Source organism: Triturus cristatus, chromosome 1_1, assembly GCF_964204655.1.
Source record: "Triturus cristatus chromosome 1_1, aTriCri1.1, whole genome shotgun sequence".
Lineage (NCBI taxonomy): Eukaryota > Metazoa > Chordata > Amphibia > Caudata > Salamandridae > Triturus > Triturus cristatus.
In genome coordinates, this window is record NC_140579.1 from 268,548,609 (window position 1) to 268,567,149 (window position 18,541).

The following is an 18,541-nucleotide window of genomic DNA, read 5'->3' on the forward strand; positions in this document are numbered from 1 at the left end:
TTTTACCGGGTGGCTGACTAGGTCAGGGCCAGCATCAAGAAGGAGGTTTCTAAGATGTTGGAACTAGGGGTGATTGAGCCCTCCAGCAGCCCCTGGGCTAGCCCAGTGGTACTTGTACCGAAAGCTGCTGCGCCAGGTGCCACTCCAGAACTTAGGTTTTGTGTGGACTACCGCGGGCTCAATGCGGTCACGAAGACTGACCCACACCCCATCCCCAGAGCTGATGAGCTCGTGGATCGGTTGGGAGCTGCCAACTACCTCAGTACGTTTGATTTAACTTCTGGGTACTGGCAGATTGCCTTAACTGATGGGGCCAAGGATAGGTCTGCGTTTTCAACGCCAGAGGGGCACTTCCAGTTCCGTGTCATGCCCTTTGGGTTGAAGAACGCCCCTGCCACATTCCAGAGACTGGTCAACCAGGTGCTGTCCGGGCTGGAGCAATTCAGCGCTGCATATCTGGATGATATTGCTGTGTTCAGCTCCACTTGGGAAGAACACTTGCAACACCTCTGTGCAGTGTTGAAAGCTCTGCACAGTGCAGGCCTCACTATCAAGGCCAGTAAGTGCCAGATAGGGCAGGGTTCGGTGGTGTATTTGGGACACCAGGTAGGAAGCGGCCAGGTGGCGCCCCTACAGGCCAAGATAGATACCATCCGGGCCTGGGAACCCCCCAAGACCCAGACAGCGGTGAGAGCCTTCTTAGGACTCACCGGGTACTATAGCCGTTTTGTCAAGGGGTATGGCACCATTGTTGCTCCCTTGACAGAACTAACTTCCAAGAAGTTACCGAAGAAAGTGATTTGGACCAGTGCCTGCCAAGAAGCTTTTGATGCCCTGAAGGAGGCCATGTGTACAGCACCTGTACTCAAGGCGCCTGACTTCTCCAAGGAATTCATAGTGCAGACAGACGCTTCTGAGCATGGAGTGGGAGCGGTGCTCTCACAACTAAATGATGAGGACTTGGACCAACCTGTAGCTTTCATTAGTAGGAGGCTACTTCCCAGGGAACAGAGGTGGAGTGCGATTGAAAGGGAAGCTTTTGCTGTGGTCTGGGCGCTGAAGAAGCTGAGACCCTACTTGTTTGGGACTCACTTCCGGGTTCAGACGGACCACAGGCCCCTCAGATGGTTGATGCAGATGAGGGGTGAGAATCCTAAGCTGTTGAGGTGGTCCATTTCCCTACAGGGGATGGACTTTACGGTGGAACACTGCCCCGGTACAGAACACGCCAACGCTGATGGTCTGTCCAGGTTTTTCCGCCTTAGCGATGAGAACTCCCAAGAGGGTGGGTAGTTCTCCCCACTTTCAGCTGGAGGGGACACATGTTAGACCTGGCATCTTTGGCGTGGTTACCCCTGACTTTTTGCCTCTACCCCCTGTATTTTTGATGCTATGCTGGATTTCGTTTTTGCTGGTTTAGATGCTTTGGGCACTTTGCCACTGCTGATCAGTGTCAAAGTGCAAGTGCTCCCTTGGTAAATTGTTATATTGATTGGTTATCCATGATTGGTATATTTGTTTCACCTGTTAGCCCCTAGTAAAGTGCACTGCGTGTGCCAGGGCTGGTGATTCAAATGCTACTAGTGGGCTGCAGCACTGATTGTGCCACCCACAGGAGTAGCGCTAAGGTGATGTCTTAGGCCTGCTTGCAGTGCCTATGTGCAGTCCAGGACTGCCATGTCGACCTGGCCAGTGCACCCACTGACCAGGCCTTATCCTTCCCTTTCTGTACATGTAAGGCATCCCTATGGTGGCCCTAGGTACCCCCCTGGGCTGGGTGCAGTGTATCTGAAAGGTAAGGCATGTACTGAGGTGTGTAACATGCCCTGGTAGTGAATTGCAGCCATTTTCGTTTTTCACTGCTGAGAGGCTATCTTGCCCATAGGATAGAATGGGGAAGGCTGTTTACATGCCTATCTTCCCATAAGGGCAAGATAGAAAATCCAAGTTTGGTATCTTTGTGTTCAGAATTTAATTATACATCTTTTTAGCAAGATGGTTTTTAAATTCACTGTGTGAGAATAGCACTTTTTAGAAAGTAGCTATTCTCCTGTTTAACCTTCCTGTGTGCCTGTGTGCTGGTTGGCTGACTGGTGTCATGTGATGGGCTAGGTGGCTCCAGGAGCCTGGATGAGTCAGCAGCAGGGTGAATAGGGAGATCTGCTTTAGATGGGTGGGAGGAGTAGTCCCTGGGTTTGAATAGGGCTGCCCCTGCCAGCACAAAGCTGGCTCCACCCCCTGCTGGCCAGGCTGAGGACTCTGCCTCTGCTGGCACAAAGAAGGCTCCACCTCCTGCTGAGCGTCTAACGACCCTGCCCCTCCCTCTGAAAGGAACCAGGTGCTCCAGAGCAGAGCACACCCAGGAACCGGTTTGAGCAGGGGAATCCCCCCACTGGAACAAAGAGAGACAAAGACTTGGAGGGGTATAAGAAGAGGACCCCAGACACCTAAACTTTAGATCACTTTGGAACTAAGAAGAAACCTCTGCCAAGGAGAAAGCTGAAAAGGACTGAAGAGGAGAAGACTGCCTGCTTGCTGTTTTGCTTTGCTGCCAAGGAGAGGGGAAGGACTTTGCTGTGTCCCCTTCTTTTGATTCTGATCTCCAAGGGCCTGAGAAGAGCTGGCTCCCTGTTAAGAAGTCCCAGGAACAAAAGGACTTCACCACCAGCTCCCCTGGAACTCTGCTGAAGGAGTTCTGACCTGCCTTGGAGTGCTTGCCCAGTCTTGGGGCCTCAGGAGGTCGTTTTGCTGTGTTTGGGAGCTGGGAAGCAGAAGCGTGAAAAAGAGTAACTGGTACCCAAGCGCATCATCCGATTGCGTGTCGCAAGGACGAGAGTGCGAGGAGAATTTCATTGCGGCGTCATCGCAGCACCCGGAGTCCCAGCATCGCCGAGTGCGTCGAGCATCGTCCCGGTGCGAGAAGATTCCTGACGCTGCGAGGGTCGTCGCAGAACCAGTTTGCGGGCCGCACCACTGCCGGTGCGTGAAAGTATCCAGTGGCTGCGTGCGTCGACGCAGAGTCCCGTTCCGTGGCGCATCGAGAGTTGCGGCGCCGGAAGTCAACGCTGCGCCGCGCATCGTGCCACATCGAAGAGTGTCGCATCGAACCTGTGCGTGAAGCTTCCCCCTAAGAAACCTACGCAACGAAAGCCAAAGTCATCGCATACTCCCCCTACAGATCGGAGCCGGCGCATCTACCTCTGCTGCGTGAAGCAGGGCTGCTGCAAAGCCTCCCCAGGATCTCAGGAGTATCGCATCGCCTTTGCCATCTTCCTTGTTATAGCTTTTGGGAACCTTATCGCAACTACAGGTACTGTTGGGCACGAAAGTGTCGCATTTTGTGCATTGAGAGTCGCATTGTGCAAGACACTGACTTTTACATCCTGGAGTACTTTCTGAAAACTCTTGAACTATCTTTAAAGTAACCTTTTTGAATTATATGTTGGTTTGTCTGTAATATTTGGTCTTGTGAAGTTTTTAGTAAATATACATTATTTTTTCTAAAACTGGTGTGGAGTAAATCTGTGGTGTTTTCACTGTGTTACTGTGAGTGTTGGTACAAATACTTTACACATTGCCTTTGATAGCCTAGACTGCTCAGGCCAAGCTACCTAGAGGGTGAGCAGGGGTTATCTTAACAGTGTATCCCCCTTTCCCTGACTAGAAGCAAGGGTCCCTACTTGGACAGTGGTACCTACCCTGCCAACTAGAGACCCCCAGATCTAACAAGGACTGATAGGAATGTATAGGTGCTGGGGCAGTCAACAAGTTGGTGCCTCCCATGGAAGGAAAAGGGTGGAGTACCCACAGATACAATGCCCACAATTGTCAGACAGGTGCCCAAAGACCCTGCAGAACACGTAACACATGTGTGCGAGGCTGGGAGTACACACATGTATAGTGCGTAAAGGGAACATGTCCACATGAAGTCATGTCAATATACTCCATACACAAGTACAGTGACCACCAAGGATGCCACAAATGATGCAGGTGGAGACATTGCCGAGCATGCATGTCCAAAGTTGAAGGGATCCGTCACACACCCAGGCAATGTAGACAGAGCTCAGCAAAACAATTGAGAAACACCCTGCAGGGAAGATGTCAGGGTCCACAGAGGAAGGAACACACCTTGGGACAATGTCACCATACAGTAAGAGCTTACATGACCAAAGATTGTTTGCAGATACCTTGTGATGGCACACAGATACCAGGGTACACCCCATGAGCAGCACACTACAACATTTCCCAGACACCTAACACATTATCACCATGGGATACGGTCCGTACACGCGTGTGTAGGGTCCGTATCACTATGGTTGTGTTGCCATAGGCGTACGCCATAGGGATACGGTCCGTACAGGCGTGTGTAGGGTCCGTATCACTATGGCGTACGCCTACGGCAGCACAACCATAGTGATGCGGTCCCTACACACGCGTGTACGGACCGTATCCCTATGGCGTATGCCTACGGCAACACAACCATAGTGATGCGGACCCTACACACGCGTGTACGGACCGTATCCCTATGGCGTACGCCTAAGGCAAGACAACCATAGTGATGCGGACCCTACACACGCATGTACGGACCGTATCCCTATGGCGTACGCCTACGGCAACACAACCATAGTGATGCGGACCCTACACACGCCTGTACGGACCGTATCCCTATGGTGTATGCCTACGGCAACACAACCATAGTGATGCGGACCCTACACACGCGTGTACGGACCGTATCCCTATGGCGTACGCCTACGGCAACACAACCATAGTGATGCGGACCCTACACACGCGTGTACGGACCGTATCCCTATGGCGTACGCCTACGGCAACACAACCATAGTGATACGGACCCTACACACGCCTGTACGGACCGTATCCCTATGGCGTACACCTACGGCAACACAACCATAGTGATACGGACCCTACACACGCCCTCAGAGCGTGTGTACGGTGCGTTTCACACCTTACACTGGTGACAGGCGGCACACAGAAAGGAATTGAGCTGTCATACTTGGCCAAGGCTGGACATCAAGTCATTTTCAGTGCAGTCCTGCATGTCTCGGGCCTAGGTTTGTCAGGCTGTGATGTGGCACAAATCTCTTCATGTTTGAACCCAATAGATGTGTGATGAGCTGTGTACACATGTCATGTGTGATGGTGCACTATGTGTCACACATCCCCTTCACACCTTTGACATGTGTGCATGTAGTACAGACTTGTTGAGCACTGCGTCACTGGCATGGCACAGTCGCCAACACCCGCAACTGTCCCCTGATGCCAGGTACACGGATAATGACACCTGACATGTGACTACCGGCGTTGCACGATGTGAGTATGTCATGTGTGTGTCATGTGTTCCCATAAGCTTGCTGTTGGTGTTCCGTCAAATGCATCTGCAGTTGCTGCATCCAACATGTGCATGTGTGTGGATGGGCATGGCACACTATTATGCACACCAGGACACATGTGGAATCAGATGTAACGTGTGTATGTATGCATCGAACATGGACTTGCGAGACAAGAACATATCTGTGTAGTATCAATGTATGTGTGATCAGTCTTGACATGTACCCCTTCATGGCAAGGTGTGTGGTCTGTCCTTTTTTCAGGGACATGTGACCTGTGCCTCTAGTGTTCCGCAACCTGTCTGTATGATAAACATCCTTCTTCTGCACACATGTGGATGTCTGTCACTCCTGTAATGCGTCTGCCTGTTCACTTACACTGGCCCACAGCTAGTTTCATGCCATGTTATGTTGAGCTTGTAAATCCACGTTTGTAGCTGGCTCTTGGTAGGAGTGTCACCTGCCTGGCATACGTGTCCAGGATATATTGCACAGACCTGACTCTGCATGTAGCATATGTGTATTGGCTGTTTAACATGTGCTCAGTACATTGACAGTGTTGTTGTACTGTACTCACTCTCCGTTGTCCCTTCCAAATTACTGCAGGGCTCCGCCTCTCCCCCGACCAATCCCAGACTTGGCTGCCCTGAGGGAACGTGACTGTATACGCCGCTACCGCTTCACCCAACGGTTTATTCTGAACTTCACAGCAAGGCTGGCACCACAACTCCAACCACTACACAGGTATCCTACTGCACTGACACTCATGATGAAGGTGATGGCAGCTCTACATTTCTTTGCCACGGGTACGTTTCAAGAGACCATAGCTCATGTTGGTGGCCTGTCCCAGACCATGTTCAGCCGTGTCCTGCATGATTTTTTAGAGGCCATGTTGGTTCACCTGGATGAGTTTATTCATTTCCCAACTCCTGAGCAGTTGACAGGTGTCAAGGGTGACTTCTATGCCCTGGGAGGGATGCCCCATGTCATTGGGTCTATTGATGGGACACATGTGGCTTTGGTACCACCACAGGCACAGGAGGTAGCCTATAGAAACAGGAAACATTACCACTCCATTAATGCCCTTGTGGTGTGTCTTGCTAACATGGTGATTTCCCATGTCTGTGCTCATTTTCCAGGATCAGCACACAATGCCTACATCATGAGGCGTAGCAGGGTGCCTGAAATGATGCTGCAGCTGTGCAACGAACAAGCATGTCTTGTTGGTGGGTATACTCTGTTACTCCTCTATTTAGCGCCATCTTTCTGTCTTACTGCTTCTCCTGACCCACTTCTGTCCATGATGTTTCCATGTAGGGGACTCTGGCTATCCCAACATGCCATGGCTGATCACGCCTCTCCGCAACCGCAGAACGGCTGCCGATCACCGGTACAACAACGCCCATGGGCAGACCAGGCGAGTGATAGAGAGGACCTTTGGCCTCCTGAAGAGCCAATTCCGGTGCCTCCACAAGACCGGCGGCGCACTCCCATATGCACCGGTGAAGGTCTGCAAAATCTTCCTCGTGTGCTGCATGCTGCACAACATGGCAGTGGAGAAAGCTGTGTCACTCATCCTGGATCCGGATGAGCAGGAACATCCACCCGTGGAGGACGAGGGGCTTGGTGACGAGGCAAGTGATGTTGAGGAGGAGGAGGAAGAGGACATCCGGAGTCGGCTCATACGCAACTTCTTTGCTTAGTGGTGAGTTGCGGTGGGAAAGGCTGGACCGTCTGCACATGCTACGTGCACATTGCACGTGCCTCATGTCCTTGCATGTGCCACATCACGCTACACCATGATGTTGAGGCCACCCACCAAGCAGTGTCCATCCAATACATCTTTTGCATGCACTCAGGCATGCACTCATCGCCCACACTACACCTTGGCATAATGAGTGTGCAACTCCAACTGCCTACACACCGCTGGCACGCCTTCCAGGCCCTGTCACACCAACCATGTCATGTCCCTCCTACTCCCCACCGGCTCTGTACCCCAACAAGGCCATGGGAGTGGTACTCCAGGCCTCTGCATGTAGTATGGTGTCGTCGTGGGACACATGGCACAGGTATCATGTTTCAGCGTGTCAGTCTACAATGTGTCCAGGATCCCCCTCTACACCATGACATGCGCACTGCATCTCATCATCATCTGGTGTCCCATTGCCAGCCAGGTGCTCCTCACCCTCCCCAAAGACGCAGTCCTTGCCAGTTCTCATATTGAATAATGCATGGTATCCATTGGCAGATGGCTGAACATCGGCCACCTGATGCTGGACTTGTACACGACTGAGGTGTTCATCTGCAGATTGTCCCCTTACAGCTGGGTCAACTGCTTGTGTCCCACCCGCAAGGGCCCTGCACAGGCACACAGTGTCCACGCACACGAGCTGGTGTGCATCATGGATTGCTTGCTCACATGTGCTATGCTGATCACCAGCACCTGTACCTCAGGCTTCAGCACACTCTGCATTATGCACAAGATCCACAGTTCGCTCCACCTCAAGGCAAGACTGACCATCCCCCAGGTCAACTACAACATCCGTGTCTAATCCTACCCTGCACTCTAGGGAGAAGTACGTTACTTGTCCACATCCAGGGTGCATCTGCACAGCTCTGCTTCAAAATCCGGCAACCCAGCCACATCACCGTCCAACAGAGATAGCTGCAATGGTTCACTGTCGGCTGCAGGATGACCTTCACAATCCACGCCCACACTCAGGATGCAGCCCACGACCACGACCCCAACACAACCTTGTGACACTGTCATCCAAGACCCCATTGTGCCATCTCCATGCATCCAACCTTGGCCTGGCCACCATTCTCCACATCCACCTGACTCCAGCATGCAGGACATTGTTCTCCCACCTGGCTACACATACCTGGGACTCCCACCCCAGGACACTCCACATGATCCCTGACCTCTGCGCATGACTGTTGCGCTTCGAAATAGGTCTGTCCGCACAGTTGGGCAGGCACCTCCTCAGCTGGTTGGGCCCATAACGGGTGAGTATGGTGCTACATGTCTGTAGTGGATGATACATTGTGACCCACGTGTGTCCTGTGCCAGACTCAGACCCCAGGGTATGCATGGTTGGAGTTACTTCAAAACTCAGGCATGGTTTGACTTTCCAACACGCACATGTTATGGAATAATGCAAAATGACGGCATCATCTCATGATTTGTATGATTTTTATTAGTGGTGGGGTACGTGTTTGGGGGGATGTAAAGGTGCTCGCCGGGTGTCTGTAATCCAAAGTTCACAGGGGGAGTTGGGATCCTTGCCATTGGAAGTCATCAGAGTCCATGCCACAGTCTTTGTCAACATTGGTCAGACAGTGACCAGCAAGTCCATGTGTCAGAGAATGTCATTGGATAAGGTGCTGCTGTTGCGCCAGAAGGCCAGGTGCCAGCCCAGGTGGCCTGGGAGATGGTGATGGTCCGCTGACTCTCACGGTCTTTTGCGTGGACGACCCACCTTCCTCGGGGGACCCTCAGAAGCAGGCCGTGACGATGTCTGTGATGCTCCGTCGGACGAATCCTCCTCCTCCTGATCCCTCCCTGTGGCTGGTGTTGATCTTCTCCTGGTGGCACAGGGAGGGTTGCCCATGTTTTCGGCAATCCGAGGGAGTGAACGGCTCATGTCCGTTAGCACCGCCACGAGCTCAGCCTGTCTTGCCTCCATCCGTCCTTGGTGTTGCTGTTGACTGGCATATTGCTCGGCCTGCACGTTCTTCATCTCATTGAGGGTCTCCACTACCTGGCTGATGCCCCTGGTGTCATGCCGGTATGTGTCCAGGATGTTGCGGAAGTGTGACATAACGGGTTCCTCAGCTGTCTGGTCAGGTTCGCGCCTCTGCCGTCCTCCACTCCCACCACCCCTGCCCACTTGAGCCTGGCCTGCCGTTGTGGGCACATCGGGTCTCCGGGACCCCTGAGGGATGGCATTTGCGGGGTCACCTGCCTCCTCCTGGGTGCCCGGAGTTCCTTGTCCCTCCTGGTCAGGCTGGCTGCGTTGTGTGCGAGCAGGGCTCCTGTGTGTATCCTGGGATGTGGCAGGAATGGGGGTGGTGGTTGGCACAGTTGTACCTGACGCAGGTGCTTGGGCACCAGAGGGGCCAGGTTGGTCGGGGTCATCCACGGTGTGGTGAGAGTCGTCGCTGCCGGTGGGATCATCGTCACGCCGAGCCTGGTCCTGTGATTCTTCCCCCCCCTCAGTGTTGGGGGGAGATCGACGACGTTGCCCTGTGTGTGGGGGAGAGACAATGTTAATGGTGTTTCATGCATATTCAAGTTGGCACAGTTCCTCTGGGTAGTTGGATATGTCTAGCATTCCTCTCACACTGCACTTGTGGATGGGTATGTTGCGGGGGACAGATTGATATGTACTCCAGGTTATTTGGCCTGTCTAATGAGTGTTGGGATGCTTATTTGACTATGGATTGGTCTTGTTGTGTCACATATCCATTGTGGGAGTGCCAATTTGCGTTGGCTGCCCCGGGGGTGTGTGCTTGTGTAAGGGGGGGGTGTGTGACCGGGCATGCTGTTGGGTGTGGTGTGATTTGTCATTGGGTCTACCAGGTGATGTGTCTATCCCCTCTTGGTGCCTGCTGGCATGACAGTGAATGTGAGTTCCTGTGGTAGGTAGGTGGCATGTGGAGTTGGTGTTTGAGTGTACAGTGGTCACAGGTTTGCCTTGTGCTGTCTACAGCAGGGCCAAGTGTCATCTACCTTGTCTGTACTTGGCAAGTCCCTGTGCATTGTGCATGGTGCATGGTGCATGGGTATGTCCCTTGGCCACAGCTGTCAACACTTTTCCTATGTGTGACACACTCTTTGTTGTTGCATCAGTTTTGAACGCAGTAAGCAGTGTAGCGAGCATGCGTAGCGAGCGCTGCAGAACCAACTTACGTGTTGCCCTGTACGTGGCCAAATGGTGCTTTGTCATGTCTATTGGAGAATGCAGGTAGGTAACTTATGCATTTGTGACTGGGTTCTAACAAACACAGTGAGTGGGTATACTAGGTGTGAGGTTAGGTTTGTGCCTGCAGCAAGGACCGACTCGTGCACAGTTTGACACATGGCCCAGTGCTTTCCAAACAAATGAGGGGTGTTTCACGCACTGCCAGACCTTGTCAACATGCACACAGTCCACCTGCTGATGAGCGGACATGCCCACACCACCCAAGGGTGATTTTGTCTCCCTCTGTCTCCCTCTCTCCCTCCCTCTGTCTCCCTCCTCCCTCTGTCTGTCTCCCTCTGTCGCCCTCTGTCTCCCTCCCTCTTGCTCCCTCTCCCTCCCTCTGTCTGTCTCCCTCTGTCGCCCTCTGTCTCCCTCCCTCTCTCTCCCTCTCCCTCCCTCTGTCTGTCTCCCTCTGTCGCCCTCTGTCGCCCTCTGTCTCCCTCCCTCTCTCTCCCTCTCCCTCCGTCTGTCTGTCACCCTCTGTCACCTCAGCCCAGCTTCCTGGGCACACACACTTTGCAGGTCTTTCAAAGGCCATTGGCTTGTTCATGTGGCTTTGTTTAGAATCTGCCAGACCCCATTGGGCAGAGTGTCTCTGAGTCTGCGCTGCAGCGACAGTGTGTGCTGACACTCTTCCACAGTGATGCCTCTTCATTAGCTGCTGTTATGTGCAAATTGGGCCTTCATATCCATGTCATCCTGCGACGCGGCCGCCATTTGCAGACGACACAGTACAGTGTCGGGACACACTGTTTGTATAGCTCTGCCCTAGGCCATATGGGCTGAGGGCATTGGTGTTTGCTTCTGAGTTGCACAATGTGATTTTGGAGGCCCCCCCCGGCATCACGGACATCCTGTCTTGTGTTGGTGTTTTGTGTGGCCTGTGACTTGGCATGGCCTTGCTTGGTGCATGGGGCATGGAGCCGCTAGTGGCATGTGCGTGTTTTTGGAGTGTGGTTGTGTCCGGTGATGGCTTTGGGGTAGTTGCGTGCATTATTGTGAGTTGGGTTGTTGATGCGGTTCCCCCCATGTGGGGTGAGTTGTTTGTGTACTCACCAGGCTCGGCGACTCCTTCTACTCCGTGTACTCCCACCGGCAGCAGCGTGCGCATCACCTTCTCCTCCCAGGGATGGTAGTGTACCGGTCTGCGGGGCGGGCCACCTCCAGTGATGTTCCCCCTGGTTGTATTCGTCTGTCATTTTGCGGTGGACCGTCCTCCGCAGATCGTACCACCTGGCTTGGCATTCATGCCTGGTCCTTCTGATGGGCGCAACAGCATTCACCCTCTCGATGATCCTCTGCCACATGGCTGATTTAGCTGCTACGCTGGTCTGTCTGACCAATGTTCCAAAGAGCTGTGGCTCGACTCTGATGATTTCGTTGACAAGGATCTCCAGCTCCGCTGTTGTGAACTTTGGATTCCTGTCTGTGGGCATGGTGTGGGGTGTGGGTGTGGATGGTTGTGGGTGTGTGTGTGTGGTTGTGAAGGTGTGTGTGTGAATGTGATGAGGGGGTGTTTGGGAAGGTGGTTGTGTGAAGGTGTGCAAGTGTAAAGTATAGTAAAGGTTCAAGTATGGTGCTGTGGGTTGTCTGTAGGGTCTGGCAGCAGTGGGTCTGTTGCAAAGGCTCATGGTTTGTGTCTGTGGGCCCTTTTTATTGGTCCATTTGTGGGTGTGGCTGTGTTTGAACTTTGGGTGGGTGTGTTATAAGGAGTGGTTGTGTTTTGGGCCTCTGTTTACCTGTTTGGCTGTTGCAGGTCAGTTTATTGGATGTATTTGGACTTCTTGGATGTGTTTTGTGGTGTTGTGCGATTCGAATTGACTCTCCTTGTGGTGTTTTGCAGTGTCCTGGTTCAGTACGTGTGTTTTTCACGTCTGTGAGGTGCGTACATCGGCCATGTTGTTGTACAGTGCTCACATTTGCTATGGCTTGGTACGACTTGTACATGCGCAAGGCTGGGTGAGGGTGCTGGTGTAGGGGCCTGGGGTAGGGTGCGTACAGGCACGGGAAGGGTGTAGGGGCCTGGGGGTACATGCCATACATACGTGAACTGAGGGTATGGCGCGTACATGGGGGGATCTGAGGGTACGGCGCGTACATACGGGGTGCTGGGGGTACGGTGTGTGCCCCCACCCCCGTATGGACGGTGCGTACCCCCAGCCCCTGTATGTAAGCACTGTCCCCAGCACATACCCCCAGCCCCCTGTATGTACACGCAGTGCCCACAGCCCCCGTATGTATGCGCCGTACACCCGGCCCCCCGTATGTACGTGCCGTACCCCCAGCCCCCCTATGGATGGTGCGTACCCCCACCCCCCTATGGACAGTGCGTACCCCCACCCCCCCTACGGAGGGTGCGTAACCCCACCCCAAAGGTATGGAGCGTACCCCCACCCCGTAGGTACGCTGCAGACCCCCAGCGCTATGCGCTGGGGGTCCGCACCGTACATACGGGGGTGGGGGTACGCTCTGTACCTACGGGGTGGGGTGGGGGTATGCTCCATACCTACGGGGTGGGGGTACGCTCCGTACCTACGGGGGTGGTGGTACGCTCCGTACCTACGGGGGGTGGGGGTACGCTCCGTACCTACGGGGTGGGGGTACGCTCCGTACCTACGGGGGTGGGGTGGGGGTACGGCACGGACATAAGGGGGGTGCTGGGGTACGGCGCGTACGTGGGGGGGTGTTCGGCGCATATGCGGGCACATATTTGGACATCTCCATAGTTTCTATGGGAGTTCGCACAGTACGGTGTTTTTTCCATACGGTTGTGCATTCGGACGGACGGGACGGATCGTACTTGCGAGCTCGGGCTTCAGTTTCCCGATTCGTACGTAAAACTGTCCGGGGACGTGTCGGACACTTTTTCCCACCCGAGGACGTGTCGGGGAATTTTCCGAATGCGATTTGTATGGATTTTTTCACATACGAATCGTACTTGCCAGTTTGTACGGGACATGTACGATTCGTACGGAAAAAAATCCGGATACGATTCGTACGGGGAATATTTTTATCGGATCGGAATCGGCACCTTAATGTCCACAGATATTTCCTGTTGTCATAGCTGCCAAGGTGTCAGATTGCTGTATGTGACATTTTCATAATTTAGTGTAATTATGAGTGACATTTGAACAACTGTGAATGACACTTTCTCTCGAGCAAAATCATGAAATGAAGACAAGGGAAGCATATAAATATCAGAAATTACACCCATCTGAGCAATGAAAAACTCTAAGATGTTAACTGCTGTAAAGTACCAGAAATGGAAAGGCACTAACCTAGTGCCCTTGTAACCTGAAGTGGCATTTGAGGAGCTCCGTGGAACTGACTGGTGATTGCTTGCCTCCAAACAGTAGAAAGCCGTCATTTAGAGATGGCAGGTAATGGGACATGTTGGACTTGGCCCTTCTGGCAGGTTCACCCCTAAAACTTTTTGCTTTTTACTGTGACCTGGTGTTAGTGATTTTTGGCTTCTGCGCACTTTACCCCTGTGTCCCAGGGTAAAGTGCGTGCGTGTAGTGAGGTTGGCCTGCCCTCCCATAGGAATGCATGAGGGAATGTATGTGTTCCTGGTAGTTCCTGATGCGTGGAGAGTGCAGGTGCGAGTTTGGTATGTGCGGACTCGTGTGTTGAAATGCTGCGCGATGATGTGTGCGGCGTCAATGTACCTAGTGTGGAAGTGCCACTTCTAGAAGTTGGCATTTCTGTGTGCAGTGTGAGATGAGTGCCTTGTCTGGCGATTGGCTGGCTGAGGTCATGTGATGGGCTAGGGAATCCCCAGAGTGAGGAGGAGTCACCCAGTGGTGAATGGGGAGATCAGCAGCCAGATGGGTGGGAGGAGTACACCTGGGACCTGAATAGGGCTGGGCTTTCCCCACACAATGCTGGCTCCGCCCCCTGTGCTGCGACTGATGACCCTGGCCTGTTCTGTGAATAGGGAGAGGGGCTGAGCAAAACAAAGTGCTCAGGAACCAGTTGTAACTGGTTCGCCCCTTCCCTGCACCTTGAGACAAAGGAAACCTGAGTATAAGAGGGGGCTGTGACCCCATGTAAAGTGTTCTCTGCTGATCCGAACTGGGGGGGGCCTGCTGCTGCTGCTGCTGCTCGGCGCCAGGAGAGACCGCCACTGGGGACTGCCTCCCTACCTGGAGGGCCCTGGGCCCTGCCTCCTTAAAGACTTTATTCCTGGAAGAACTTTGCTCCTGGACCTTTAACTGTTACCCCTGGGAGCGCTTCTAAGGAGAGGGCTGGTGACTGTGCCCTAGCGCTTAGAGAGCGCTTTTATGTCGCCTCTGCAGCTCTGAGCTGCTCATCCTAAACAAGGGAACCCCGACGTAGGGATTCCCCCGCTTTTTGCCGTGTTTATTAGCGGGTGCCTACCCCGCATTGTGGCGCTCGTTTAACGAAGACGGGAGCCCCCCCCACGCTTCAGTGAAAGGAGCAGGAAGACAATCACCGCCGCAGGCCCAGAGTCTCTGCAACGTCATCTCTCCGCCGCGCTGGGATTGGCCCAGCGGGAGAGAGTGTGTACATGTGACCAGAGGCTCGTCCGAGGAAGCCGCGCTGTGAGTGGAGGAGGCGCGAGCCACCTCCTCACTCTGCCCCGCAGCCGCGCTCGGATTGGAGGAAGCAGACGGGAGCCTACCCCGCGCTTCCCCGAGGAAAGAAGAGAGGGCGAGTCCGCGAGGCAGCAGCGTTGCTGCTGCCCGGCCGAAGTGCTGCCGGCCACGAAGAAGTGTGAGGACGATGCCGCGGAGAGCCGGTAAGTGTGGGTGTCCCCACCGGTCTCTTCTCGGCCCCGCACAGCGCTGTGCTTTGTTTAGAGCCCTGACAGGCTCCAACGAAGGGGGCGTCCTTTGTTTAGAGCCCCGAGTGAGGCTCCAACCTACGGGGACATTTCTGTTTGTGACACGAGCGGCCCCGGAAGGCAGCGGGCCGTTCCAACGATGGGGGCACATTGTTTAAGAGCCACGAGGCTCCAACGGGGCATATTTGTTTAAGAGCCTAGAAGGCTCCAACGCAGCATTGTTTGTTTAAAGCCCACGAGGCTCCAACATTGTCCCAGGGCATATTTGTGTTCTAGAACCCACTAGTGGAGAAGTGTGGCTCAATGATTAGAGCGGCAGACCCTGATGCAGAGGTCTAGCCCAGGACCAGGGTTCAATTCCCCGCCTCGGTGGGTTTTGGGCTCAAAAATTCCATGGACCTGATAATTCTCGCCTCGGTGCCATTCCAATCATGGAGTCCCACTCTGCAACTCTGGGCAATAACTTGCTTAATCTCCACAACAGCCCCCACAATGCTAAGGATGCCTGGCCTCCACCTTGGGGGTGCCCAGGAGTGGACACCTCACAGGGAAAGCCAGGATGGGTTCCACAGCGGTATCCGTACAAGCGCCTTGAGACCCTTGCGGGTGAGTAGTGCGCTATACAAGTATCAATTTACATTTACTAGGCTCCCATGTTGTTTTGGGGCATTCCAGAGCCCAGAGAGGGCTCAAAAGGCACAGTGGTGCCCAGGCTCCTTTCCCCAGCTGCCCAGCACTTAGTGGGCAGCTGCAACGTTTAGGTAGTGGCCCATTGCGCTTTGCCTTGACTGCGTGCGCAGTCCAGCCCTGACTCTATGGACAAAGGGCGTTTGAGCCCTTGAAAGGCCAAGTTGGCCTAGGGACAGTTTCCCTGTGTTGTGCCCTCCCCTAGGGTGCATGGTTAATTTTAACGTGTATACTTTTGCGCAATGTGCACTGCCTTTATGCTATTTTCGTTCCTAAACTGTGTATATGCATAGGAGGTTGTGTTACCTAGTATAGTGATACTAGTGAGTTCATGATTCCCTGCGTAATATTTTCCTAAGGTGGTTAGGGTTGCATAGGTGGTACTTACCTGTTACCAGTGGTTACTGGTTGTGCGCTACATTTATTATTTGTTCTACCTTTCTACGTTTACCATTTGGTGATTTGTGCTAACTCTGACAGTGGCCCATGTGGCCCTGTCTTGTGTAAATAGTACCCTGTAAATTCTGCCCAGTGCCAGTTGGCACAGTGTAAATTGTGTGAATATTATCTAATGTGTTTTGGTATAATACAAAGGCTATTTTTATATAATACCTTGTGTGGAGTTTCTTTTGTGGTGGGCCTTGGGTGTTGTTTCTGGGTGCGCGCGCAAACGCTTTACACATTGCCTCCGGGATAAGCCTGACTGCTCGTGCCAAGCTACCAAGGGGGTGAGCAGGGGTTATCTTTGGCGTGTAACTCCCCAGCCCTGACTAGAGTGGTGGTTTCTGCCTGGCTTTGGCGCAAGCCCTAGCCAACCAGAAATCCCATTTCTAACAGGACACCCCCCGAAAACTGATGGCTATAAAATCTGTCTACCTCTCAGCACCCCCAGTTCCAACCCTCCTCATTCAGAGGTTGGGTACATCGGTGTGTTCGATGCGGAACCTACAGTAGCTCCACCATCATAGAAGCCTTGCGGGAGGGGTGTGGGGCGTCAGCTGCTACAATTTGGTATGGCATTACATAGGAAGGCAGACCAAATCTGCGGTGGTTTTTTCTACATTCATGATGCGGAACATGGTTGTGCTGGTCATGGAGAAATGATCAAGGGCTACTGACTTTGGCACTGGGAGCCAGGTTCGAGTATCAGCGAAGCCGGCTCAAAATCTTGTGATTCTGGGCAAATCAGTTAATTTCCATGTGCCCAAAAAGAACTAATGTGTCCTTGTAATGTAACTGTGGCGCAAGTAAAGCCCTCCAATATCATTGGATCACGTTCGCGTAACGTAAAAAACTGCAATAGAAAGCGCGTCCTGGGAGAAAAGTCCCAGTGTGTTTGGAACACTGACTCTATAGCGTCAATTAAATTAGGCCAAACCTGAAACCTCCTTTTCTCTGGGGGTCTGGTGGAAAAGCCAACTGAATCTCCACTGCGATTGCCGTGGCACAGTAGTTTGGGGAACACTGAAAAATGGCAATGAAAGTATGTCGTTTGATAGGTGAAGTCTAAGTTGGGCACGAGGCTGCAGGGTCAGCGATGACAGGTCCTTGACACTTCAGTAGGTTGACAACTCGGTAGCTGAAGTCTGAATGAGGCCATAATTGCTTTATTATTTATAAATGGTCAAGGTGGCTGCAATAATTTTGGCGGAGTAAATTAACAGCTGAGCCACAGGCACCGCAACAGCATGGGCCAGTGCGAGGTGCCTGCAGCAGCGTTGTGAATGGCGACATCATTCAATTTTCAGCACCACCAACAAAACAGCCAGCCCTGAGGCGCACCTTCCTCAAAATTCCCCGCTCCAGCAGCAGGATGTGACATCCCCCGCAGTGCCGCAATGTAGCACAACCTGACTGGGCCTAGCATTTTAGTCATTGGATCATGACGCCAGGCTAACGGTCAGAGCCGCGCCGCGGGGGAATGATCACAATAATAAATCATGATACAGTGCAGTTGAGTGAGTTGTGAGGCTGCCAGTGGTTCCTTACCTAACAGTGCGAGCCCCAAGCCTGCAGGACCACAGCCTGTGCAGTGCAGGACCTTGGGGAGGCGGTGTGCTGTTAGCTGCCACACTTTGTGCTTTCAGTGACAGCTGAGACACAAGTCGCAATAGATATGCCTGACAATGCATTTCAGTGCGGTAATGCAGATTACCACACTGAAATGCATTAGTGTAACGCCTGATGCGTGGTACTTGGCAGGACTGAACCGTTGTTGTATCATAATAGCACAAAGATTTAGTACAAAAGGAACTCAAATTACAGCAGCTTTTGCACAGCACTTTCGTCAGAAAAGACCTTGGCTTAATGATATGCTTCAATTCACCACTGCCTGACCAACCACCCCCCCATCTGTGACTCGTGTACTTACGATCCCAGCACCTCCATAAAGATGAATGTGTCCCGTATGTTGTTTGTTTGCTTCTTCCAGGCGCTTCCATCTTCCTCTTCCTTACGGCCCATTTTCTCCAGAGTTGATTTTGGAAATTCTACCTGTGGAAAAAAAACACAAAAAAACATGAAAAAACTCTTTGCTGTGAGCCACTCGTAGAAAACTAGTGAGCATTAGTCCAACAAATCTTAGCAGAGCAAGTGCTACCCTAAGGCCGCTGTACGGAGCCGCCTGATAATGGACTATGTCCTCACTGTCTATACTCTAAAGTGAATTTCTAGAGAGCAAACATTTCATAAATTCCTCATAGGTTAAGACTAGCAATTATAAAATGTGTGCATGGCAG

The 18,541-nt window shown here is 52.8% G+C and overlaps 1 protein-coding gene across 1 annotated transcript in view; it reads right to left on the reverse strand.

The window, feature by feature from the left end:
* LOC146870109 (uncharacterized) overlaps positions 1–18,289 on the reverse strand; it is a 510,959-nt gene extending 492,670 nt beyond the window's left edge. The window contains exon 1 of the mRNA XM_085640923.1: positions 18,175–18,289. Coding sequence (XP_085497049.1) covers positions 18,175–18,266 — 92 coding nt within the window. The 5' untranslated portion in view covers positions 18,267–18,289. The remainder of the gene's footprint in view (positions 1–18,174) is intronic.
* Between the last annotated feature and the right edge of the window lie 252 nt (positions 18,290–18,541).